The sequence below is a fragment of the Carassius gibelio genome, chromosome B6, assembly GCF_023724105.1.
Source record: "Carassius gibelio isolate Cgi1373 ecotype wild population from Czech Republic chromosome B6, carGib1.2-hapl.c, whole genome shotgun sequence".
NCBI classification, from domain to species: domain Eukaryota; kingdom Metazoa; phylum Chordata; class Actinopteri; order Cypriniformes; family Cyprinidae; genus Carassius; species Carassius gibelio.
In genome coordinates this window covers 22,479,365-22,505,963 of record NC_068401.1, presented here as the reverse complement: position 1 = coordinate 22,505,963, position 26,599 = coordinate 22,479,365, and the positions used below count along the sequence as shown (strand labels likewise).

Here is a 26,599-nt window from a genome sequence, read left to right as displayed (position 1 = left end):
GGATCTCAGTCGCATTCGATATTGATTCAGCTACAGTACATGTCAGTTTAATGACAAAATACTCAATTAAAGCTGCAGTAGGTAACTTGTGTAAAAATATATTTTTTACATATTTGTTAAACCTGTCATTATGTCCTGACAGTAGAATATGAGACATATAATCTGTGAAAAAATCAAGCTCCTCTGGCTCCTCCCAGTGGACCTATTGCCATTTTCAGAAAGTCATTTGCTCCCGGTAAGAAATCAACCAATCAGAGCTGCGGTCCTTAACTTTGTTCTAAAATGTAGAAAAATGTATATAATAAGCGAGTACACCATGAATCCATTTTCCAAACCGTGTTTTTAGCTTGTCCTGAATCACTAGGGTGCACCTATAATAAGTGTTTATATTCTGACTATATTATTAAATTTTTTTATATTGGTTTTCTGTATTAATATATTTTAAAATATTATTAATTTTGGTGATCAAAACCGAATCTTCAGCATTATTACTCCAGTCTTCTTTGTCATATCAAAAATCATTTTAATATACTGATTTTTTTTGTAAACTGATGTTTTTTTCTGGATTCTTTTATTAATAATTAGTTAAAAAGAACAATATTTAATTAAAATTAAAATCTTTTCTAACAACATGATTCTCTACTATCACTTTTTATCCATTTAACACATCCTTGCTGAATAAAAGTATTCATTACTTTCAAAAAAATAAATAAAGAAAAAATGTCTGACTCCAAAATTTTTAACAGTAGAGTATATTGTAACACAAGACTTCCATTTTGAATAAATGCGTTTTTTTTTATTTATTTTAGATTCATAAAAGAATCCTGAAAAGGTATCAGAGGTTGCAAAGCTGTTTCTAACACTGATAATAAAGCAGCATATTATAATAATTTCTGAAGGATCATGTGACACTGAAGACTGGAGAAAATTCAGCTTTGCATCACAGGAATAAATTATATTTTAAAGTATATTAAAATAGAAACTGTTATTTTAAATTGGAATAATATGATTTGACAAGCACAAGAAACATTTGTAAAAAATATAAAATCTTACTGATCCCAAACATTTGAACGGTAATGTACATTAAATATTTAAGAACAAGTTAAGTAAAAATGTAACGATTATATAATATAATATATATATATTTAGCAAAATGCTCTCTCAAGTTAATTTTTTTAGTTAACTATCAAGCTATGATCATTGAATGGTTTTCCTGAAGTAAATGTAATGTTACATTTACAAGCTGTTTTACTGACAACTTTCAAGTTGGAACACTTGATCGTATGATTACAATATACATAATATATTTTAGTATGTTGTACAGTATATTTCAAACTTCTCATGTTCATTTATGTTTATTTTGTCTTGTAACTAGTAGTAAAAACTTCATGTGCATGTGCATGGCACTTTGCTTGACCTAAGGCAGTTACAGTGATCTAACATCACATTAAAGAGTGCCAAAATGGTATTTATTGTTCAAATTATATAATAAAATTGACAGAATGTGAAATCTGACACTGTTTCAATCAATAGTTTGTTGGGTGGAAGACATGCTATAAAATAATGTGTGGTAAAGTCTTGTTTACTCACCAACTGAAAACAGCATAGAGAAAAAGATCAATTTTTGGGATTTAAGAATCATTATTGGTTCCTCAAAATGAAAACTGATACAAATCAAGAAACTGATCTTTTCAATCCAGCCCTAGTGTGCTCTACTACAGCTCTCATCTCATCATACCTGTTGATTCTCGTGCTCCTCCATCATGGCCTCCTGTTCCAGAAGTTTCTCCATCATCAGCTGCTCTTGCCTCTTCTTCTGCTCGTTCTCTTCATCCGCTTGCTAAAAACGATAACAAATTAGTTTTGGGCCTTCTGTGAACAAGGAGGAAATTGATGCACTGACAGCTTACAGACTCACCCTATAGGACTTGATGAAGCGAACAAACACAGGGAAGAACATAGAGGGTGGCATGGTCTTGGGGCTCTCCCCAAAGAATTTGACAGCTTCGTCAAAGGCATCCTGTAATTATATGCAACCCACATTAACATGGATTATCCTCTGTGAGATTCAAACCACATTAACCACAATACCCTATAGCCTTCTTTCTTTCTACCTGTGCAATCCTAGCATCATCCAGGAGTTTCTTCAGTTTGGCCTCGTTGTGATGGATGAAGTCTTTGAGCAGGGAGTTGTGGCCATGCATGCTGTACTCTCTTCTGGTCAGATCCATACCTCTCTGTAGCTCCTTCACATCCAGGAGAACATTCTCCAGTGAGACTGCAACATGGGAGTAATGAGATCCACAGTTAGTAACAAACTTACTGTAGAATCAACCTAATAGCATATTAAAGTTAAAAAAAATGCATATTATAGGAAAACATTTTTTGTATTTCTTTCTGTTAATGTGAGACCTAAGAACATTTTAAAATGTATTTAGCAAGTGCAGTTTTAGTATTATTTATGCATTATAAAATTTATTAACTTTGAATTATACTGTATTTTTAATTTAAAGCTGCAGTCGGTAACTTTTGACGCTCTAGCGGTTAATAAACAGAACTGCTTGTGTCTTGCGGAAGAACATCGTAGCCAGAGCTACTTCTCTCTGTTTATGTCTATGAAGAATCAGGAAGTTACTGGGTTACTCCGCCACGGTACCCCCAAAGCAATCTAAAATAGTCCGAATATAAACACTTATTGTAGGTGCACCCTAGTGATTCAGGACAAGCTAAAAACACGGTTTGGAAAATGGACCGCAGCTCTGATTGGTTGTTTCTTAACGGGAGCGATGTATTTCTGTAAATGGCAATAGGACCACTGGGAGGAGCCAGAGGAGCTTGATTTTTTTCACAGATTGTCTGTCTCAGGTTTAATAAATATGTAAAAAATATATTTTTACAAAAGTTACCTACTGCAGCTTTAAGTATCAGTGTTAAGTATCTTTTTTGTGGTTGTCACTTTTATAATTTTTTTATTTTATTTTATATTTCTATTAATGTTTGCCAAGGCAGCATTTCTATTTTTAATTTAAGTATTTTTTTTATTTAATACTTATATTTTAGCTTCAACTAAAAAATATAACTAACATTTCTAATTAGTACATTTTAAATATATCTTCAGAGTTGATGGAGACTTACCTGCAGCAGCTTTCTCAATGTAATGCAGCTCATTGTAAAAAACGCATACAACAGGATATTTCTCCTTCACCACATTGGCTATGTAGTGCAAAAGTGTCTGCTTCCTGTCTGTGGACTTGGTCTCCAACAGCTAAAGGTAGGAAATATTATAGTTTTATAATACAACTTAATAATGTTAATAATGTCGGAATAAATTAAAAATGTCAAAAAAGTGCATGGTTTTTAACTTTTAAAGAGATATGATGTGTAATAAGTTACCAAATCCAAGCTCTGAAGTTTGAAGCCATAAACAGCTCCTCTCTTACTACTGTTCATGTAGTTCCCAAGTGCCAAAATTATCTGAAATGAGAGATATCACGTAATTAATCACAAGTAAGGCTCTAAAATGGCAAGAAACTGTGTGACTTTAGTTATTTTGGCTTACCTCAAGGATTTTCTTTAATTTCTGTGATGATTTTATGGATACAGATGCTGCTATGATAGCATGCAGTTGCTGTAGAAAAAAACAGCAACATACAAATGTATAAATGCATTTCAGACTGATCTTTGTTGATATTAATATTAATAAGTTAATATAATTCCTCTTCCTCTCTTTCCACCTTACCGGTGTGAGCATCTGCAGGCTATCGCTAAAGTTGCCCATGAAGGCCATGATGGTCATCCGCTGTGGCAGCCTTTCAATCTTACTGAAGAGCATCATGAACCGGTCCTCATCAGTGAGCCCGTCCATCGGCCTTCGCTCCCGCTCATACTGGCGGAGCATCTTCACCTCACTTTCAGTTGGCATGAACCGCATCAAACACTCCACGAAATCCACAGGCACTGTACGTAGATCGAACCTGAGGGAGGTGAGAGAAAATGATCAGAGTGCTATTAAAAAAAAAAAAAAAAAACTCAAAAAATAAATAAATAAACAAAAACATTTATAGAACAACACAAAATCAACAAAACCAAAAACCAAACATGAAACAAACCAAATGAAAACAAAACTAATTAAAACAAAAAACAAACCAAACCAAAAACCAAACTTGAAACAAACCAAATGAAAACAAAACTAATTAAAACAAAAACCAAACCAAACCAAAAAACAAAAACAAAACAAAAAACAAAACAAAACAAATCAAAACAAAACAAAAAACAAGAACTGACTGATGTTATAACAAGCAGATGAAAAAGACCAATCCCATAGTTTTGTAAACATCATCTCAGACATTATGGTTAATCTTTATCTTGATATTAAAGGCAAAAGAACTTACGTCTGGATAGCTTTGCAGATCTCCTCTGGGCTCTTCCCTGCCTTGCGGAGAGTGATGGCAAGATTTTTAGCCCTGTTGGCCTCCAGTAGTGACACTTTATTGGGACCCTTCTGAGGAGCCTTCTGCTTTTGCATCGTCATGTCGACGGCAGGGCCCTGGGCTTTGGTCTTGAACATTTCTTCAAACTCATCCACATTTAAATCCTGCCAAAAAAAGCATTCAATTAAAGTTGTTATCCACAGCACTCCTAGAACTTGATGTTCGAAAACATTAACAGTCACCACAAATGAAAACCTCATTAAAAGTTAAAAATGGAATACAGACAACACTAATGGCACCAATGATTCGGGCACAGTAGGACTTCCTGGTCACTGGTTATTTCAAATGCATTTTCTTCATATTGTTTTATCAAAATGTTCTTGCTCTGCCTTCAAAATGACTTTCCTTAACCCTTCACATCCAAAAACATGGCTCGTTCTGGTATTCAGTTAACATCACATTTTATTCCCCTCTGGATTCATAGTCAGATTATTGAAGTATAATGAACCACCAAGGGCCAGAGGTTTGACTTTCTGTATGTGTCGTTTCTCACGATTTTAGTAGCAGCAGTTACAGAATGTACTTTAAAAAATGAGCTGAAACTAAACTGAGCAATAAACACCATCTGGCATCTTCCTTATATCCATCAGCAACTCAAAACAGAAACATGATAATCAAATAGACCAGCTTGGCGGTGTAATACATGCAGAGTTGATAGAGATCACACATTTACACCACGTGAAGTGCTGCAGACAAATACCTCTAAGATCCTCTCATCATCGATTTCATTGAAGACGGTGCCATTGATCTGATTTGGTTTCAGAGCCACCCAATTGAACACTGGCATGCGGAACTTGGTTTTGATTGGCTTTTTAATTTTCACGGCTGTCAAGAAAGAGAAGTTTCCTGTGACTACCAAAACAACTACTCAATGAGATTATTATAAAAAGAATTCAAATCACAAGAATACATGATAACGTGTTAAGCAAAGACACAAAACACATAATATGACTAGATGAACACAATTAAATGGTGGCCATGACAAATATCAGGAAACCTACAGAAGAGCTTGATTGGTCCATCTTTGAGAGCAGGAAAAAAAGAGAGTATAAACAAATGTTTAGAGAGAAAGCAGAAAATGCTTCTAAGCGCTAAGATCCACAAGAGCTTGGAAAATGATTGAAAGGAAAAAGAATATGATTTAAAACAGACAAAAAAGAAAAATAAGCACACTGAAATAATCACATACACATAAATACCTGTCAAGCCAGAATTGAATATGACAGTTGGCGTGCCGCTTCCTGGGAGAGGAGGAGCACAAGGAGGAGGAGGTGGGGGTAAAGGAGCAGAGATCTCAATAGAGTGCCCAGGAGGTGGAGGTGGGGGAGGAGGAGGAGGTGGTGGGGGAGGCGGCAGCAGTGGTGGAGGAGCGAGAGCTGCCGATGGCCCGTTGGGAACTACAGGAGAGACAGAATATGTGAACCTCTAACAATTAAATAGTTCATTGGAGACAGCAAGATCGAGCACATCTGTATCCACTTAAAAGGATACTCCACCAAAAAATGAACCATTTGTCATTAATTACTTACCCCCATGTTGTTCCAAACCTGTAAAACTTAGCTCGTCTTCGGAATACAAATTATTATACTGGATGAAAACTGGGAGGTTTGTGACTGTCTCAGACTGCCGAGTAAAATACACTGTCAAGGTCCAGAAAAGTATGAAAGACATCGTCAGAATAGTCCATCTGCCATCAGTGGTTCAACCGTAACATTATGAAGTGACGAGAATACTGTTTGTAAGCGAAGAAAACAAAAATCATCACTTTATTCAACAATTGTGTCTCTCCGCATCGCTGTAGCGCCATTTTGAAGAATATGTGCAAAACGTATTTTAGTCCCTTCATAACGTTACGGTTGAACCACTAATGGCAGATGTACTATTCTGATGATGCTTTTCATACTTTTCTGGACCTTGACAGTGCAATAGTTTGGATGTTACCATTATTCTACTTGATCAGTTCAGGTTAGTATATCTAGCGGCTCTTCAAATAATTGTACCTATAAACACCATAAAAAACAGAACCGGTTGAAACACCATGATTAGTGCAGCCACTTTGCGTCTACATTTTTTGCAAATTGGATCCATCATCAAGGACAACCCCTCGTTCCTTTTTTATATACCAAGAATTCCCATACTGCAGATTTTAACTTTTTTTTTTCCAGCGGGGATGGAAATTAGATATAATCTCCATCTCTGCCATTTTCTCCGCTGTACATGTAAGCAGCCAACTGAATTCAGAGTGAAGCAGAAATTAGTTGCATATACGCAGGTGAAATTTTTTTCATTCATTTTTTTTTAACCGTAGATATGCAAATGTTTACAGTATGATAACCATGCATATTCAAAACGTGATAGACCGTCATACCGAAGTACCGTTACAACCCTAAGATAATAATAATAAATATTTAAACTTACTTAAACTTACATTAGTGCATATATTTAGAAGTATTGATATATTCAAACTGTATATCATGTATTTAGTTAACCATCAATTTTTTTTTTACATACAATATAGAAACAATCCCCTTGGAGAAACCTGAAGTTAAAATGGATAATCATCATACTGTTGTTCACGGATCAACCCTTGTAGAGTTTGCAACAGGGACATTTTTGGGGGAATGTTGTTTCAGGTCTTGTGATAAAGTGGGCCAATTAAGATCCTCTGTAGTACAGAATTCTCATTTGGCCTGTGGGAAGGGGGACCACCTATAAACATTTAGTTCTCAGGCCATGTAAATTTAAGTAGTGGCACTGTTTGAACCCAAGACCACGAGGCTACACCACCCCAATTGATTAAAATTATGGCAGTCACACTGGGTAAAACCCATAACATTAATCATCTTTAGATGTAGAGAGTAATCATTTCATTATAACCTCATTAAATGTGTAATGAACCATCAGATTTGTTGAAAGCATTACTTACCAGAGGAACTTGCCACTGGAGGTGGTGGAGGGGGAGGAGGAGGTGGTGTGACCATTGCTCGAAGAGTGCCAGTCTGGGATGTGCTGCCAGAGCTGTACGATGCTCCAGCACAGGCTCCAGCCAGAGCCATGGCATCAGGGCAAGGGGAAAGAGCCATGGGCTGAGGAGGTGACGGCAGCGGAGACACGTCTCCTTCCCCATCTCCCTCGCCCCTCACCTGGATCTGGAGACTGCCTCGGCGCTCAAGCTCATGGATCTTCTTCTCCAGAGTGGACTGCCTCTGAATGGTCTCATCCTTCTCACGAACTATCCGGCGAAGTGTGTGAACTTGTGAGCTGGTGTCCCGGTACACAGCCTGGGTTATTATAAGTTTAACAAGAAATGCATTCAATTATCCCATGTTACTGAATAAAGTTATCATGGCTACATTATTTCTAAAAGTTATTTAAAAAAAACAGTTTGTCAATCAATGAAGCATTTAAAATAGTGTCTAAAATAGGGTGAATTGCTTCTGGTTTGTGTCTTTTGTATGTCTTTTGTTAAATACAGTGCTGTTTTACTAAAGACACCTTCAAAGGAGATACCAAAGATAATCATAACTGTTCATCACGTATACAGATTAGAATCTTTTCTGTCCCGAGTTTGAATCCCATCTCTAGGATTTTTCCCGATACCCCTCCCCTCTCTCTATTCAACTTCACTTCCTGTCTACAATCATCTTAAATAATGACAAAATTGAAATAACTTTTTTAATATTATTTAAATCTGTAAAAGTAAAATGTGATGTTACAGTATGTTAAAAGGTTGTTATAAACCATTGATAAGATTCCAAAATATAGATCTGGGTTCTAGGTCAGGTGGTGTCATACTGACCCGAACGGCATCCAACTCTTTGTTCTTCTGCATCAACTGCTTCTCAAGTTCCACGATTTTAGACATGGCCTCATTCTCTGTTTCTAAGAGTTTGTCATTCATCTGCCAACATGAGGAATTGAAAGAATGAGAAAGGGGAAAGATGCTGCATAATTCATATACATTTTTTATGTAAATATACATTATCCTGAAAATTAAAAGGAAACTACAGGCAATCAGTTCTAGAAAAGACAAAGAAAACAGAGTGGTGTCTGATTTTTTTTCTCACATGGGAGAGATTCTCTTCCAGTTCCTCCACACGTTCCAAGGCAGCGTTTTTGGTCTCTGCGTCCTCTAGAAGCGTCCCCACGTCAAACAGGTTATCTAAGTAAGCCTGGATTTGCACTTTGAGTTTATCACTTTCAGTGTGCTTCAGCCTCTGTGCACAAAAATACACCCCAGAGATGGTAAACAATAGTGAGTTTCTGAGTGAGAGTAAAGAGAAGATAGTTTAGGCATTTAGAACACTTTTCATACCTCCAGATAGTCATCCAAAGCGAGCTTAGTGAAGTCATACTGGAGATGAACTCTGAAGTTCATGTCCTCTACTGAGTGCACCACAATATTGATGAACTGCATGCACGCCACCTGAGTCACGAAAGGAGTAATGATGAGATATGACATCAGTAGTGCTGAAAGCATGTCAGTTTTAAAAGGCACTCTGGAGGAAAGGGGAAGGACTCCATAATATAGACCCACCATGAAATCAATATTGTTGTCTTCATTTTTGAAGTGTTCCATCAATTTCTCAAATCTTTGGGATTCTGAACAGACCTGAGAAACAATAAATGATGTTTTAATAACCCACAGAAAACAACACTGTGCTTTTTGGCACTTCAATGTAGCTTTTTGTTTTAAGTTGCATATGATTCATTAATGATCTATGGTCTTTTTAAGTTTACAATTATAAAATAGTAATTTCCTCTGTTATTATCAGGAAATGTAAAGATTACTGAAGCCCAACAACTGAAATATTACCCATGAGCGAAACACTATCATTCATATTATTGATGTTTTGCAGATTTTACTTATTGTATTTCCTGAGAAGTTTGTGAGTCTATTTGTAACTACTGCTACATCAATCTACCTCTGTCCAGTGTAGGTATTGTATTAGAAGTTTACCGATTCACCAGTTTGCCGATTAATCGGCACCAATAGTTGATTGGCGGAACTATCTGTTATCGGCAAAAATCCATGCCAGTAGTTTTCCGGGTTGCGTCCTTTGCTGGAGTGACTGAGAAGGGTCCGTTGCCATTATACAGTACGAGAGCGGCCTCTAGAGGTGGAAATTACTAACAGCATGCACAGGTTGTTTGTTTTGACATATGAAACTGTGCTCTGCACAGAGCACCATTCCCATAGTTTTCCATTAAATTACATTTTATTGGTCCCAAATCATTGGTAATGTACATAATGACTTCAGCCTAGGCTATAAATTATGTATCGTGCCCTTTCTGTGGCTCTAATACAGTCTGTATGCTTCATATAGAGAGCTGTAATACAGATCACACTTTCTCTTTCCCTTTGCTCTGCTAAAGTGCGCATTTAAAAGTACGTGCATCCCCGCCCCAGGTGCAGCACCACCTCGATCTGCAGGCTGCAGCCGGGTGCTTCTCCAAAACAGGCAGAAATGATATGCATTGTGAACGTCAGACTTATAATCATTTTCGTTCCGTCTCGTCTCGTCAACAAAAACTCGAAAACGTCTCGTCATGTTTAAGTCACATTAGAGGCATTTTTAGCTAGTCATCGTTGCATTATCGTCATAAAAAAATGTGCGTCGACGAAATCATTTCAACATTGCACAAAACTTCAAAATAATTTATGCCACATTGTTAATTCTTGAAGCAAACTAATGCCTGTTTGGTGATTAAATAAATAGATTTAGACTGCTGCTTGAATTGAACGTGACGCGTCTGGTGTGTGACTTCTCATAGACAGCGCTGCTCTTTTGTCCAATGTGTGACACACACACACACACACACACACACACACACACACACACACACACACACACACATTTTATTTATTTATTTTTTATTTATTTCTATTTTTTGATTAGATAATAAAAGTATATAAAATATGAGAGTACACATACAATATCAGTAACATATTTATGTAATTTTAATGCTATGGCCTTTTTAAATATAGTAAGCATTGTTTTAATTTTCGTTTAGTATCCATTTTAAAACTATCGGTTCATTAATCTGTATCGGCCAGTGTGGTCCAACTTAGCTTTCGGTTTATCGGTAAAATACACTCTCGGTTGACCTCTATACTGTATACACATATTTCACTAAGCATGTCATCCAAATAAATTGTTGAACACAATAAATAAAAAATATTTTCTGTTTTGTTTGCTTAAAGAGGAACTATACAATTGTATCATTTTAATTTGATGAAATATTCTGTATATAGTTTTGAGATGTGAAGAATTATATCATGGAATATTATTATTACTATTTATAAAAATAGGATCCTGATGACATGATTTCAATTATTTTGAAGTATAGAATAAAAAAAATATGTATTCACAGAGTAAGGCTTCATGACATATTGAAATAAAATTGATATCATGGCTTAGTGCAATTTACTCATGTGCAATTAATTTTCCGTGTGCACATATAAATAGATTTTTTTGTCAGCAGCAAAATAAAAGCTTGACAATTTACCATTTAAGAAAAGAAAAAAAATATGACAAATATTAGTAGAATTTTTCAATAAAATTACATGAATTAGTTTAACAGTATTTATTATTGTTTAATATTTTTCTGATATTATCACAGCCTCATAATAATCTTAATAAAATCATGATCATTTTATAGTCATACTGAATTGAATGTTATTTTTTTTCCAAATCTTGCAGAAAGGATTTCCTACTCAAAAATATCTTTAGAGTAAAATACAAAAAACAATACAAAATTATTTCTTTAATACCTCCCTAAATAATTTAAGTTATCTGGTGATAATTCCTGTATTTTTTTATATCACAATATACTGTATATAGCAGAAAAACGTAAGATCGCATTGCCAGGTTTTTCCAATGTAATTTAGTCCTACATCATAGTAAAATAAACAATGCACAAATTATGGAAGAAAAAATATCCTTTCTTACCTCTTTGAAATGGTCAAAAGCAGCCAGGATGATCTCGTGTCCTCCTCTGACCAAACACACAGCAGCCAACAGCTCCAAAACCAGTGCTTTGGTCCTGCAGAATACAAACAAAAGGACACATATATCAAGAAATCCAACCTGCACAAAATACTTAGTGCTACAAACTCGAATAAAACATTCCAAGGAAAAATTAAGAATTCCAGATACAACTCCTAACCAATCAAGAAATCTCCAAGGGGCAGGTCAAATGGTCCGATTGGTTTTATGGTTGGCAAATTACAGTACAATTATCCCACCTATACAAGGAGCTTTTCATTAAGTTTTGTTTAACGGCTTTGAAAGATTCTGTATCATGGTCTCAGGGAACTGTCTTGGTTACGAACCGTTATCTTCTTTTGACCTTAATCAGCACAACTGACAGACAATTCATCCATTCATAGCTCAAGTTTCCAAAGAACAGCCCTTCTAAAAAGGTCTTTGATCAAATGTAATAGCTTAAGGGTTTGGATGGAAGCCTTGACAGATAAGGGAGTCCTCATCAACTGTTTGAGAGGTTTAAACACAGAAACTGGAGAAACGATTGCGGGCAATGATTAATGTTTCCACATATTTGTTGGTAAGGAGAAACCAATATATACTGGTATGTTTGTGATTACCTGGGGTTTTTGTTGTTAAGGCTCAGAGCAATTTCATTTACAGCATGGGGATGCGACATAACCATGTTGAAGCCATACTTCAGCCGAATAATGTGTGATATAGAAAAGGGAAAAATTTTAAGAGATTAAAACCATTATGTTCTGTTTTTCAATTTTCAAAAAATTTATTTTCATTATCTGCTTACCTGGTAGTTCATAATAGCTCTGAGACACATGATGCAGACATGAACGTCATCTTTTTTACACACTAGACGTGAATTCTTCAGAGTTCTGCGACTGGGCAAAGTATTAGACCTGAAAAAAAAAAACACTACAATGTTAATGGCGGTCTTAACAAAATGTATTCCAATTTTCAGATTGAACACATATGTGCTCGTGTCTGTTTGTATGCATCTACCTAATGGAGTGCCGTGTGGATCGTGGTATGCTGCAGCCGCTGACCGGTGATGGTAGATTGCTGTCGCCATGGAGATCTTCTATAGACCTGCTCCAAGGGGTCTCTACAGAAGTCTCACCTGTGGTGCTCTCTGTTACATCTCCATCAAACCTGAGAGAGAATAACAGTGTTAAAAGCATAAACAGAAAATGATGTATAGATTGTGTACTTTATCAAAACACTGTGTGCTCCCAACTCCTCTTTGCTGAGAAAGTATGTTTCAGTCACATATCAGGCTCCATCACACTTACATTACATTTATCCATTAACAGACGCTTTTACCCAAAGCACCTTACAGTGCATTGAATTCTGGATATATATTTTTTATCAGTATGTGTGTTCCCTGGGAATTGAACCCACAACCTTTTGTGCTGCTAGCGCAATGCTCTACCACTGAGCCACAGGAACACTTTACTAATACTTATTACTAATACTGAGCCACAGGAACACTTTACTAATACTTATTACTAATACTGAGCCACAGGAACACTTTTACTAATACTTATTACTAATACTATTATGGCTGGCTCTTAGCAGAACCACTCATTTGAAAAACCTTAAGAATCATGTTGGCATTCATGGACCGGTCTGGTTTAGCTCACACCTGTCAGATTGATATTCCATGTATGTGTGTATGTGAGAGTATAAGAAAAAGAAAGACTGTCCAAATAACAGTAAAATATGGTATGCAACAAGGTTCCGTTTTAGGCCCAGTGTTGTTTTCCTCTTATATGCTTCCTTCAAGTGATATTTTTAGGACACATGGTCTTTTTGTTTTCATTGTTTTGCTTACCACACAACTGATTTTTTCAACTATATATCGACTAGTCTGATATAACCTGGCTTACACATAACATACGAATATGCTTTTAATATCCAAATCTGTTAAAGGATGTTTAGGCTGCATTAATTAGGTAAACCGGAACCGGGAACACTTCCCATACCACCCGATTTACTTGCTACATCATTAGAAGAATGGAATCGACGCTAATATTAGTCTGTTTCTCTCTTATTCTGAGGTCACCGTAGCCACCAGATCCAGTCTGTATCCAGATCAGAGGGTCACTGCAGTCACCCGGATCCAGTACGTATCCAGACCAGATGGTGGATCAGCACCTAGAAAGGACCTTTACATCCCTGGAGACCAGGACAACTAGAGCCCCAGATACAGTTCCCCTGTAAAGACCTTGTCTCAGATGACCATCAGGACAAGACCACAGGAAACAGATGATTCTTCTGCACAATCTGACTTTGCTGCAGCCTGGAATTGAACTACTGGTTTCGTCTGATAAGAGGAGAACTGGCCCCGCAACTGAGCCTGGTTTCTCCCAAGGTTTTTTTCTTCATTCTGTCACCAATGGAGTTTCCTTTTACTTGCCGCTGTCGCCTCTGGCTTGCTTAGTTGGGGTCACTTCATTTACAGCGATATCATTGACTTGATTTCAAATAAATTCACAGACACTATTTAAACTGGACAGAGATGACATCACTGAATTCAATGATGAACTGCTTTTATATGTAATTTTGCATTATTGACACACTGTTTTGCTAATGAATGTTGTTCAGTTGCTTTGACGCAAAGTATTTTGTTTAAAGCGCTATATAAATAAAGGCGACTTGACTTGACTAGTCGACTTCAATGCTCTGCCATGACGCTTTAATCGCTATTCAAATCTAATGCGCTGCTCCACTGTAACACACACACATAGGCTACAGACAGTAGCGAGTACTTCACGAACAGATCATGAGCAAATAGAATCATTCAGCGTGGAAATGTGTTGTCAACACCGTTCTGTGATCTCAATAAATTAGCTTAGAAACTGAAAGGTTCTAGCATATATTTCTTAACTAAATCCCACAGCTTTAATACAGTAGAGAGATGCTGCCAGATAGAATTAATTCACAAACACAATCGCTCTCATTAATGCATTCATACGAATGTAAACTTTACTGTGTTACTTTATCTCTTTATCTGATTTAGAAGGAGCAGAAATCTGTGAGAAGTATGACAAATAGAAAAACTGTTATAGAAGCAATAGCCATGTGGGCAGCACACTGTGTCATATGCCATAGTTGTGCACAAGGTGTTCGAGTGTCAGCTCCAGGTTCAGTCTTATGTGTTTATTAATGACATCAGTGACCAGCAGATGTCAACTCCACTTTAATCACATAAAAGCTAACTTTAAAAAGTCGTTCAACCCCTAATATATATAATAAAAACTTTTGATTGCTCATAAAGTTCTTAATAGCCTATTTCAATGGTGTCTGGTCCTGGGATCCTTAGAACTGCACATTTTGTAAATTTCTCTTATCTGTCATGTTCATTATTTAACTACTTTACAAACCCATTAAGATCCAGAAACTATTGCATTTTGACAGTGCCAATTAAGACAAACTAAAAGAAATGAGATAAGCATTTTCTTACATGGTCTTAGCCTTTGGAATGGCATCTCTAACACTGTTCAGACAAACTCTATTTAAGTCTACACTTTTAACTCCTCTGTTTAGCCAGGCATATGGTTAAATCCCCATAGCCAGCTTCTAATCCTACTACACTTATTCTGTAAGCTGGCAACTATTGATCCTTTCTTTATTAGAAGCACTAACATTACTTCCATTTCTTTTCTTTGCCTACAACTTAGGACACCCATGCAGAGTTTCATTAGACCCTATCATGCCCAATCCCCTGGCTTAGCATCAATCTACACTTGAACTCTAATTGAACTACTTATCGAAGAGCAAATATAATGAAAAATACCTTGTTGCAAAACTGACATCTAAATAAAATATAAATCTAATTGATTACATGGTGCGGCGGTAATTAATCCACAAACACAATTTGGGTAAATTATGACTTTTTTGGGGGGAACGATGAACTAATCAATTCTCTTTCTGGCTCAGGCTGCATTGGTTTAGCATATGGGTCTGTCACGTGATTGAAGAACAAGTCAAAAACCAGATAGACCCGAACGATGAACTAATCAATTCTCTTTCCGGCTCAAGACTGCATTGACTGACACAGGTGAACTATAACTAGCAGAACAGAACCTATAGAATATTGCGTATTTGCGACTGAATGAATCACCCCCCGAGACGGCTGGTTCTTCCCGAGTCATATTAAAGAACGACACATCACTATCCGATATTAGTACAAGCCTGTTATCTTTACAGAAAATGCACTCAGTTTAAAAGTCAGTCAACTGATTGTACTTTGCATTAAAAACTCAGTTTTATGAATTACACAGACAGGAGCATGGCACAATAAAAAATAACTCATGGTGCCATTGCATGCTATTACAAACTTTATAAGCCCCACTATGAGCTCGACTAATTCCAGTGGACGACTTCTGCTTTCATATGCAATTTTAACTCCCATTTTCCTATTCACAATCATTCTGGTAGCACATGAAGGCAGCATCAGTTAAAAAAGACAGACAATGGTAGCTTTAGCAACATTAGCCTTACAGAGCACCAAGAACATCATTCAGAAAGGCAATCTGGAAAGCTAACGCGTGATACTTTTTCTGGAGGTGTAGCTGCATCACAAACAGTTGGCACTGATCCATCCTACAGGAGAAACTTTTGTGCAAAAACTGCTTTATACTGACCCTCATTCACAAAGCAGTCCGTTGTAAATGATTCACGCAGACATAAACTAATTGCGGTAGAGTTGAGAGAGCATCTTCAAAAACAAAATTAATCCACCTTGTCTTCAGCGGCTAAGATTTCATGAGTAAATGGAGAGAGTCATGTATATTAATCCATCCAGCTGCAGAACACCTAAAGCGCTTGGAAGACATTCTCATCAGTGCAGCAATGGCGGACTGTGTTCAACTTGCTGTGAACTGGCTTAGGGTATAAACGGCAGTGTCTGTCAGCTTTCGTGGGTGAGGCCTGTGGCTAATGTAACATCACATTAGCAACAATGCTGAAAACCAGTAGTTGGGGGACACTGCTTTTTATTTATTTTTATTTGGGGATAAAAAAAAAAAAAAAACAGTGGGTGGATTTTTATCATTATAGGGTGGTTGCGTACACACACTGACAACAGAATTTATGTCCAAGCAACATGTGAAAGTGAATTTTGCATAATAGGTCCCCTTTATTGACTTAAATATAAATCTGTACCTCCCATCGAACTATGGAAAAGCTTCAGAACACTTGAAATATAGTTCATGAAAACTTTATGGTGCTTTATCATGTCTTTGTGCCTTTCACGGGACTCAACAATAACACAATAGTATGCGCACAATATTGGATTTGGATCAGTGCCGTCTGACTGATAAGATTTCATTAAAACAGTCGATTGTTGTGACAACCCCTAGCAAAAGCATTCTGAGGTGTTAAGCGAAAGCAAAAGACAGCAGGAAAGACAAAAATTAAGATTGACAAGTAAAAATCTACTTACGTGACAGCATACTGGGCAAAAGACAGGTACTCCACAAGAACATCAAGCCCTTTATTTTCCTCATTGAGAAATTCTCTCACCCACCTAAGTGAAGAACAAAACATTTAATAACTTTCTCCAACTGAATACCTCAGAAGAAACCTTTCACAGTTCTAAAATCAACTTAATTCATCTTACATTGAGGTTGATTCATTGGACACGTGACTCACCCGATGTGATTGGTCCTAAGAGATATCTCCAGCTCTCTGAGCACCTGAGTTGACTCTTGAACTCGCCTTCTAAATTTCTGCCAAGAGGAAGAGATGTCCACTTCTGAGCAAGTGTGTACTTGATTTGACTGGGAAGTACTGTTAGCAAATGCCAAATGCAACTTGTTGATGATGAATGTGGAATACTTTCTAATTAGTTGTCAACTTATCAGAAAGTTATACACACACACTTTTTTTTTTTTTTAGATTCTTTTTGAGCGTGATGATTTAAAAAAGTTCTTTTTTTTTTTTTTTTTTTTTACACAAGAGTGCGGTTACACTTATAACCTTGAAGGAAACTATCAACATGCATAATTTATAATTTACATTCATGAAATGAACCTCTTTATGCACACTCTTGATGACATCTACAACTCCAGTTTGAGAGGCCCTACATTAGAGAGATTTTATTCTAATGCTTATTTAAGTGCTATATGACTTTACGTGTATATTCAATAAGGGTTTCTGGATAGGCCATTGAATTTAAGAGGATGGTGTTTATTCCGTTACTTAGACGCAGCTTTAAAACATGAAGGAGACTTATTTTTATATGCATATATAATTCCTTCAAGGCATCTTTACACATACATATACACACTATCTACTAAATACTAATTGCAAGTTCTTTGCTTAAGGGCTCAATGATAAGTGATGAGTGATGAGTTTGAATGTACAACGTTTGCATACCAGGGCTAGATCTTTAAATATTTGCGGTCTATTAAACAAGTCACAGAGACAGTCTGCATACATGAAGGAACTCACCTTCCTGGTGGCGGCAGGGTCCAGAAAGCTTCTGAGCTTCTGGATGTATGTATGGGGAGGATTCTTCACTTGGAATCGTTCCTGTTAGACACGCAAATGATGCTATATTTCTATTATTCATATTTAACACCCCTCTAGAAGCAAGTTCAAACCCCTCCCCAACTTCAACATAAAACTTTAACTAAGCAAACCTTGTTTTCTGTTCAGTTATCCTCCGATCTAATTCCCAATCATTAAACTTCTCACTTTTCCCCAATCACATCTGAACCACATTTCAGCCTTGAAAGCATCATGGCAATCACTGAGATATGATCATTCCTTATTTAGACAGCAGGCATTTCGCAATCTTTCACCTCAACAAACATTTCCACAGTGTCAGTCAGCCACGTTTTCCTTTTCTTACGTCAGTGTAGTCATGGTGACATGATACCGCAGATGTAGAGAGAATGCATTAATAAAGAATGTGTTTACTTAGTGGTGCTGCTATGATAAATTAACTTTCCTCTGTGCATGTATAAGGGCGATGTATTATGTATTATATATCTGTACTCATTTTCAACTTGGATCGAGTTAAAGTTCTAAAGGTGTACAGGAAATACAACAAAAAGAAAAGGTCAGATGTGGTGTCATTTAAACCAACTTAAAAAAAACATTGGATAATTAAATATGAATTCTGTCATTGAAAAGGATAAAGAAAAATAGATATCTGCTTTACTGGAATAATTCTTATACCAAAGGATGCTAACAGGAAATAAAACAAACAAAATGACAACGTTTTGATGGGGCCACGGCGCCACGCAAAAATAGATCTGTAAAGGAGTGGACAGAAATGAGAAATCTCAAGTGTATTCCAGGGGTTATTAAATCGGTTGACAAGATCACAAGCGTATGTTGTTTTTTTACGCAGTGAATAAAAACTAGGGGTGCTCCGATCAGGATTTGTGAGCTGTATGTGAGGTTCACACATACTCTGTTTGCAGTGTGTATGTAGTCCATGTGTGGAACAGAAGCAGCACTGACTGTACTTTCACACAAGAGACTGCTCCTGATCCATGGCTGTTTACAACAAACACAACATTTAGCCATTATTTTGATTTTGAATCCAAACATTATCTTAAAATGCTTTTTCAACATTGTAATTTTTTTTTTAACACAGTACAGTAATACAGTTTTTTATCAATTATTCAATGCTTTTTACTTTTGTATTTACTTTTAGATTTATATATTAAGTTGCTAAAGCAAAACATTTCAATTAAATCTTACCATTGACAGAAACAGTCTGCTCTGCTGCCTTTTCTTTTGCATTTAAATCTTTATTACAAGCAACCCTGCGGTTCATAAAGAACTTTAATTAAGAACTTTAAGATTATTGCCTTGTTTATCTAAAAGTGCTCTTTTCCTTTAAACCTAGCCAAAAAAACAAAAACAAACATAGCCTATGTGTTGGCGGTGAAACACAGTAGACTTTAATTATATGCATTTATGGTGTAATTACAAAAGTTTTTGTTTAAACAATGCGCTGTTACTTTAATTCAGTGCATGCAGCAAAGCAAAAAATAGACTCGGTGTGGAAACGATCTCTGCACTGCTGCAGATGCACCGCTCCTGAACGCACAGCCAGATCGCAACTGTGTGTGTAACATGAGTGTGGAGAAAATACGAACCACATACAAATGGAGTAATGTGAACCTGCCATTTTTATGTGTGTGCATGAGTGTACAATCTTCAGGAAAGAGTTGAATGGTTTAAACACTGGCAAGAATAAAAAAAAATGTAATTTTAACAATTTTAGTGACAATGCAACATTGCCTCAGTAGTGCAAGTGACAATTCCTGTGTCAACTTTGCAGTGTGCAGCTTACTTACAGCGTAGACGGGATGTGATTTGAAGCCATTTGCATTATGTGAGAGATAGAGAGCACGGTGATACACCCACGCTGTATGAAAAAACTATATCTCACTGAAACTTTTTCAAATTACTTTATCAGTTATTTCATGAAGAAATATGAATTCTACATCACTTAAAGCATTATAAGTATTTCACATGCACTGGACAGAGACTGATTATAATAAACTGGTTATAATAAAGACTTGAATTTTCTGTGAAAAGAAAAAAACCTCTGACTAAGATATGGTTATATAACAATTCTGTAATATTGCTTTCTAGCTTATCTGAGACTCATTGTGCAGAATGCATGTAAAAACAGACTCTCTCACCTGATCACATATCAGCTCCCATTTTTTTTCATTGTCATACTGTCTAAGGAGCCTCACTTTATCCGGAGGAAGGTTCATAGAGTTCTGAGAAAGACAGAAAAAAGTTAATCAACATTTTTTTTTCTCACATTATTGAAGGCATTTTGTACATAACATAACATTCAAGTGATGAAAAGCCCAAAAGCTAGTCTCTGAAATTCCAGAGACACCATTGATTTTTCTTTTTAAGTTGTTCAAAAGCAAAGACTTCACCAGCAGTGTATAACCATTTTACTATTTTGTCCCATCTCTCATCTAAGTTCAAATCCCATCTGAACAGACTAAATATCTTCAGAACAGCCACATTCTTCTCTGCAACAATCATACAGAAAATAAATATCTGCAATTTCATACAGAATATCTTCAGCAGTTAAAAAAAGTATGAATTTAATTAAAGTTTCATACATTTCAAGAGGCTGCCTAAAGGAATAGTTCACTCAAAAATGGAAAAATCCAACATGTAGATGAGTTTGTTTCTGGAGAGCTTTAACATAACATCACTTGCTAACCAATGGAGTCCAAACGGCTGATAAATACATCACAATAATCCACATGTCCAGAACATCAATTAACACCTTGTGAAATAAAAAACTGTGTTCGTAAAAAAAAACAACACCATTTTAATGCGCTACGTGAAACATAATCCATAATAGTGTTTCCATAAATAAAATGTTGTGCACTCCTGTAATGTACTTTTTTTTTTTAAATAGTGCTCTATTTTCACACACTAATTTTGTAATTTATATAGCACAAATTATTATTAAGATAAACTTAATATCATCTAATTGTACTCAGCTATGTGATTTTATGTTGAGACACCACGAATAAGAACTAAATTGTGCTTTTGAAAAAAACAGTACAAGTCTTTATAATCTGTACTTATGTCCCCACTGAATGCAACAAATGCCTTGTTTATAATGGGTTTTAATGTTTTTGTCCTGTTGCTGTGGTGTTCTGACCGGGAAAAGGCATGACAATATGGTAAGGGGCGTAACATTTCCATTTTGGCCAATCACAACACACTGGATAGCTGGCCAATCAGCGTACACCTGGCTTTTCAGAACGATGAGCTTAATAAAAACTGACACGTTTCAGAAAGCCGGACATAGAGGAGAATCAATAATGTACATTGTGGAAAATAATGTGTTTATTTAACTTTAAACTTCATAAACACATTTCATTACACAAAATAATGTTCTTTTTAGCAACATCATACGACGACTTTAAATACAGAGATGGTATGTTAAAAGCACAAAAGCACATTTAGTTCATATTCGTGGTGTCTCAAAATAGCACAGATGAGTACACTTAGATGAAGTTTATTTTAAGAAGTACCAAAGAATAATTTTTAGTATTTTAAGTACAAACTTAGTGCAAGTGGGTTGCTTTGTAAACGGTGCTTGATCTGTGTGAATTTCTCAAACACACAGCTTTTCACTTCCCAAGACATTAACTGATAGACTGGAGTGAAGATAACTTGTGGATTATTGTGATGTGCTTAATCAACTTTTTTCTGTAACTGTATGAACTGTAATGCTAAATTTCTCCTAATCTGTTCTAATGAAAAAACTCATCTACATCCAAGTTGGCCTGGGTGTGTTCATTTTTTAGGTGAACTACTTCTTTAAGACGAGCATATTTAAGGAAAGAAACCCAGTATAGCCCCTTTCACACTGCAAGTCGGACCCGCAATATTTCCGGAACTTGCCGGGTCGCCTTCTGTGTGAAAGCAACCACGTCCCGGAATTGATTACCGAATTGAACCCGGGTCGGGGACCTAGTAACATTGGGGGGTTCGCCCCGGGACGAGCGCTGTGTGAACAAAAGCCAGATCTAATTCCGTGTCGAAGTGATGACGTGCGTTATCGCGCGACTCTTTTACCGGCTGTTCTGAAGGAAAATCAACATTCGCGATGAAAACATATGTGCAAACTGTAATGAAGCGGAGATCAGTTAGTTCCTCAATTTCCGCACTGAAGCCGAGATCGTTTGCTTGCTTCAGTGTATAACGGAGTAATATAATGGAGTGCAAGTATAACGTGCCTAGCGTTGTCGACTCGTACATTACACGTCACATGCTGATGTCACATGTCGTTACGGGATCTTCACAGGTTGTGTGTGAAAGCACGCACATATACCGGGTCATCACTGGCAGTGTGAAAGTGCCAAATCTAGCAACCAGGGACCAATTGCAGGAACACTTTACCCCTGTATTTGCCGGAATGGCAGTGTGAAAGGGGCTTATGAAACCTTTTCTTCTATCCACCACTAATTTTAGTGAAAATGTCTCCATATTGGATATTATATTTGTGCTACACACTTGGTCCATAAACAGGTGCTGGTCATATAATTAGAATATCATCAAAAAGTTTATTTCCCTAATTCCATTCAAAAAGTGAAACTTGTATATTATATTCATTCAGTACACACAGACTGATATATTTTAAATGTTTATTTTAATTTTGATGATTATAACTGACAACTAAGGAAAATCTCAGAAAATTTGAATATTGTGAAAAGGTTCAATATTGAAGGCACCTGGTGCCACACTCTAATCAGCTAATTAACTCAAAACACCTGCAAAGGCCTTTAAATGGTCTCTCGGTCTAGTTCTGTAAGCTTCACAATCATGGGGAAGACTGCTGACTTGACAGTTGTCCAAAAGACGACCATTGACACCTTGCACAGGGAGGGCAAGACACAAAAAAAGGTCATTTCTAAATAGGCTGGCTGTTCACAGAGCTCTTTGTCTAAGCACATTAATAGAGAGGCCAAGGAAAGGAAAAGATGTGGTAGAAAAAAAATTGTACAAGCAATAGGGATAACCGCAACCTGGAGAGGATTGTGAAACAAAACCCATTTAAAAATGTAGGGGAGATTCACAAAGAATGGACTGCAGCTGGAGTCTGTGATTCAAGAAACACTACGCACAGACGTATGAAGTGTCTAAAGACAAAAAGGACTGGACTACTGCTGTGTAGTCCAAAGTTATGTTTTCTGATTAAAGTCAATTTTGCATTTCCTCTGGATATCAGGGTCCCAGAGTCTGGAGAAAGAGAGGAGAGGCACACAATCCACGTTGCTTGAGGTCCAGTGTCAAGTTTCCACAGTCAGTGATGGTTTGAGGTGCCATGTCATCTGCTGGTGTTGGTCCACTGTGTTTGCTGAGGTCCAAGGTCAACCCAACAATGCAGTAGAGCTGAAGGCCACTATCAGAGCAACCTGGATTCTCAGAACACCTAAGCAGTGCCACAGACTGAACGATTCCATGCCACGCCACATTGCTGCAGTAATTCAGGCAAAAGGAGCCCCAACTAAGTATTGAGTGCTGTACATGTTCATACTTTTCAGTTGGCAAGATTTCTCAAAATCCTTTTTTGTATTGGTCTTAGGTAATATTCAAATTTTCTGAGATACCGAATTTGGGATTTTCCTTAGTTGTCAGTTATAATCATCAAAATTAAAAAAAAAAAAAAAAAAACATTTGAAATATTTCAGTCTGTGTACAATGAATAAATATAATATACAAGTTTCACTTTTTGAATGGAATTGGTGAAATAAATCAACTTTTTGATGATATTCTAATTAAGCACCTGTATGCTTATTTTGTACAACTTTTAAAGGGTTAGTTCACCCAAAACAAAGGAAAATTCTGTCATTAATTACTCACAAAGACATTGGTAAAATAGTCCATGTGACATCAGTGGTTCAACCATAATTTTACAAAGCTACGAGAATGCTTTTTGTGTGCAAAGAAAAAAAATAATAACATAACTTATTCAGCAGTTCTTCTCCCCGAGTTAACGTCTTACGCCATTTTAAAGAGTAACCCAGAACGTTATCAACGAAATGAGCGTTGTTTATGTTCAAGCATGCGCGTGCTTTCGCATAACGTAATAAGCGTTGTTTACATTCAGCAGAGAGGGCACACATGCTGAACATAAACAAAGCTCATTACGTTGATTACATTCTGGGGTACTCTCCAAAATGTAATTCATGAGTAATTAATAAGTAATTAATGACAATTTTCATTTTGGGGTAAAAAAAAAAAAAAATCTCTTTAAGTAATATAATGGATCGCTAGAATCGGTTTAATCCTTTGATTTAATTTAAATTATATTTAAATTAATTTAACTGAGCCCATCAAAGATAACTCACTGAAACATAGTTCCTCATGCATTTTGCTGGTTACTTTCTGTTCTTCTATTTGGGCATAATAAGTCAAGCCCAAGTCTGATTAAATGATTAATGAGAGAAAAGCTCTGGAAATCAAACAGTCTGAGTATCAAATGAAAACACAACAGCAGTGCCCAACATGTGGAAGAGGGTAAAGAGACTTGGGCTATAAAAGCCAACTCTATAGGGACAGAATTTGTGATGCAAATCTGAGAAAATGAGGCAACATTAAAAGATTTGCATTCACTCCCCCCACTCCGTTTCTCCTCTCTTAGGCACAAATACAGACACAAACAGACAGACGTGCCCACACACATGCACGATGCACACATGGCATGAAGTGGTTATGCTGATTTGCAGACTTTTGATTCTCAATGCACTGATTAGATCATGAGTGTTCAGAGGGCAGGTCTCTAATGTAAGCAAATTACTTGTGTCTGTCTGGAGGACACCCTGAAAATCCAATCAGGGAGATAAGCAACAGATGACCTGTTCTAAGTGCATTGATTAAAGACCCTTGAGAACTTCGCATGTAAAGCTTGTCAAAAGAATGTGGTTTTGACATTAATCAAGGCACTGTAATTATAGACATGAACAGGAACAGCTAACATCAATAAGAAAACAGGTCTTATCAAAGTCAAATGGTATAATACAGAGACAAGTAGTTACACCTTATTGATTTCCAAAAGGAAATTTAGGGTCTCTGGGGAGAAATCTGTACCACTCCAAATGTCATTTTAATAGACTGCAAGCTATATTCTGATAAGATAATTAAATCACAGCCTTCACAGGGTAGATATCATGTATATCCCCCAAGACATTATCTTGAAGAGCCCTTGCTGGCAAACTGGAGCATTTCAGAACCCATTAAAGACAACAATCAGACAGGTTGTGCCAATGGCTGAAATATCAACCAACAAGACTGACATTGTAGCTCTTTCTGTATCCAAATAAGTTAATTTACTTTTGATACCACGGGGGTTATTGCTCATGTTCAAACACCTAAAAAATATTTAAAAGTAAATGCAGGGAACACGCTGGCCTACAGAGCACGTTGCGATGACTGGATTAAGGACAGACTCCTTAAATCATACATGAACGCATATTCACTGCGATAAGCAAGCAAGTGTGCAAGCTCACAATTCTGGTGACGCTAAAGCAGATGAAAAACCCAAAGGATTCCACATTAAAGGTGCCGCGCGCCTGCAATCAGTAGCTATCATGCTCGCGCAAACAGCATCAAAGCAATGCACACTGCCAACCGCACACAATAGAGGCGTGTGTGCTGGCGTGGACTGCCAGCTTCCATACTAGTTGTGCACATGATACACTTACGGCTTTTGAGGATATCAATTAAATTTACCAGTGCGATGGCAAATCTTTCCTCCAGTTCGGCCGGGTCCGGCATGGGCAGTTTAGGGGGTTTGCTGCCCCTCGCCCTGAAATCTGTGAGATGAGCATCCATACTTTCTGCGTTCCCCATGTTTTGTCTGATGCCCAGCGACGGTAAACCCTTTGGAAAAACGTCCTCGGCACCAAAATGTAATCAAGAAAAAATCTATCAAAAAGGAAGTGCAGGCTTTTTATAGGTGACCAGACACCCTCTCCATCGATGCAAACCCGCAGAGCTCTGTATCAGATGAATAGCATCCCTACATTGTTAATCCGTATCTGTCGGGCCCTCCGTTCATTTTTAGAAGCTGTTGAGCATCGTTCACTCAGCGGCAGCGGCTCTGAAGCTGGGCGCATTTATCTGTATCATGCACAATAAATGCACCGCTGGAGGTTTGCGGCATGATAACGCGCATGGCTCGGACTCGGGCAGAGCAGTTAGTCCGCGCTGTGTGGACGATAACAGACGGACTTCGACAAAACGCAAACTCCCTCATTCAATCCCCGACACAATGAAGTCTTTCAGCACCAATCCCCCGCTGGGGAGTGCCAAAAAGCCATGCTGAGTAGTCTTGGGGGAGGCAATGTTTTGTTCTGTTGCATGCTGGTATTTGTAGTTTGGACAGAACAGCTAAAAATCCGACTCCTAAAAGTACTACATTTATTGTAGGGTATTGTAAAAACGACCATGATCATGGTATAAGGCTGTACATTATTTTATCCTTTTTTTTTACATGTAGGTTATGTTTCTTCAAAATCTTCAACGTTTCCCTTCATAACACTCGTTGGAATTTAGTACATTTTGAGGGAAAAGAAGGAAATT

At 37.0% G+C, this 26,599-nt stretch overlaps 1 protein-coding gene across 4 annotated transcripts in view; it reads right to left on the bottom strand.

The window, feature by feature from the left end:
- Window positions 1–26,362, bottom strand: part of fmnl2b (formin-like 2b) — a 29,775-nt gene extending 3,413 nt beyond the window's left edge. Inside the window, exons 1-26 of one of the 4 annotated variants that reach the window (XM_052558977.1) lie at window positions 26,041–26,333; window positions 25,748–25,942; window positions 20,170–20,253; window positions 17,954–18,034; window positions 17,153–17,229; window positions 16,944–17,027; window positions 12,497–12,646; window positions 12,285–12,393; window positions 12,100–12,176; window positions 11,444–11,537; window positions 9,028–9,102; window positions 8,806–8,916; window positions 8,558–8,707; window positions 8,290–8,391; window positions 7,417–7,771; window positions 5,690–5,887; window positions 5,492–5,512; window positions 5,191–5,315; window positions 4,392–4,594; window positions 3,740–3,974; window positions 3,560–3,628; window positions 3,394–3,474; window positions 3,136–3,265; window positions 2,115–2,278; window positions 1,919–2,020; window positions 1,739–1,840 (exon numbers count right to left, since the gene is read on the bottom strand). In XM_052558977.1, coding sequence (XP_052414937.1) covers window positions 1,739–1,840; window positions 1,919–2,020; window positions 2,115–2,278; window positions 3,136–3,265; window positions 3,394–3,474; window positions 3,560–3,628; window positions 3,740–3,974; window positions 4,392–4,594; window positions 5,191–5,315; window positions 5,492–5,512; window positions 5,690–5,887; window positions 7,417–7,771; window positions 8,290–8,391; window positions 8,558–8,707; window positions 8,806–8,916; window positions 9,028–9,102; window positions 11,444–11,537; window positions 12,100–12,176; window positions 12,285–12,393; window positions 12,497–12,646; window positions 16,944–17,027; window positions 17,153–17,229; window positions 17,954–18,034; window positions 20,170–20,253; window positions 25,748–25,867 — 3,099 coding nt within the window. In that variant the 5' untranslated portion in view covers window positions 25,868–25,942; window positions 26,041–26,333. Of the gene's footprint in view, window positions 1–1,738; window positions 1,841–1,918; window positions 2,021–2,114; window positions 2,279–3,135; window positions 3,266–3,393; window positions 3,475–3,559; window positions 3,629–3,739; window positions 3,975–4,391; window positions 4,595–5,190; window positions 5,316–5,491; window positions 5,513–5,689; window positions 5,888–7,416; window positions 7,772–8,289; window positions 8,392–8,557; window positions 8,708–8,805; window positions 8,917–9,027; window positions 9,103–11,443; window positions 11,538–12,099; window positions 12,177–12,284; window positions 12,394–12,496; window positions 12,647–16,943; window positions 17,028–17,152; window positions 17,230–17,953; window positions 18,035–20,169; window positions 20,254–25,747 lie in introns of all 4 variants that reach the window. The other 3 variants (XM_052558978.1, XM_052558979.1, XM_052558980.1) reach the window with 3 other exon arrangements.
- Window positions 26,363–26,599: the final 237 nt, after the last annotated feature.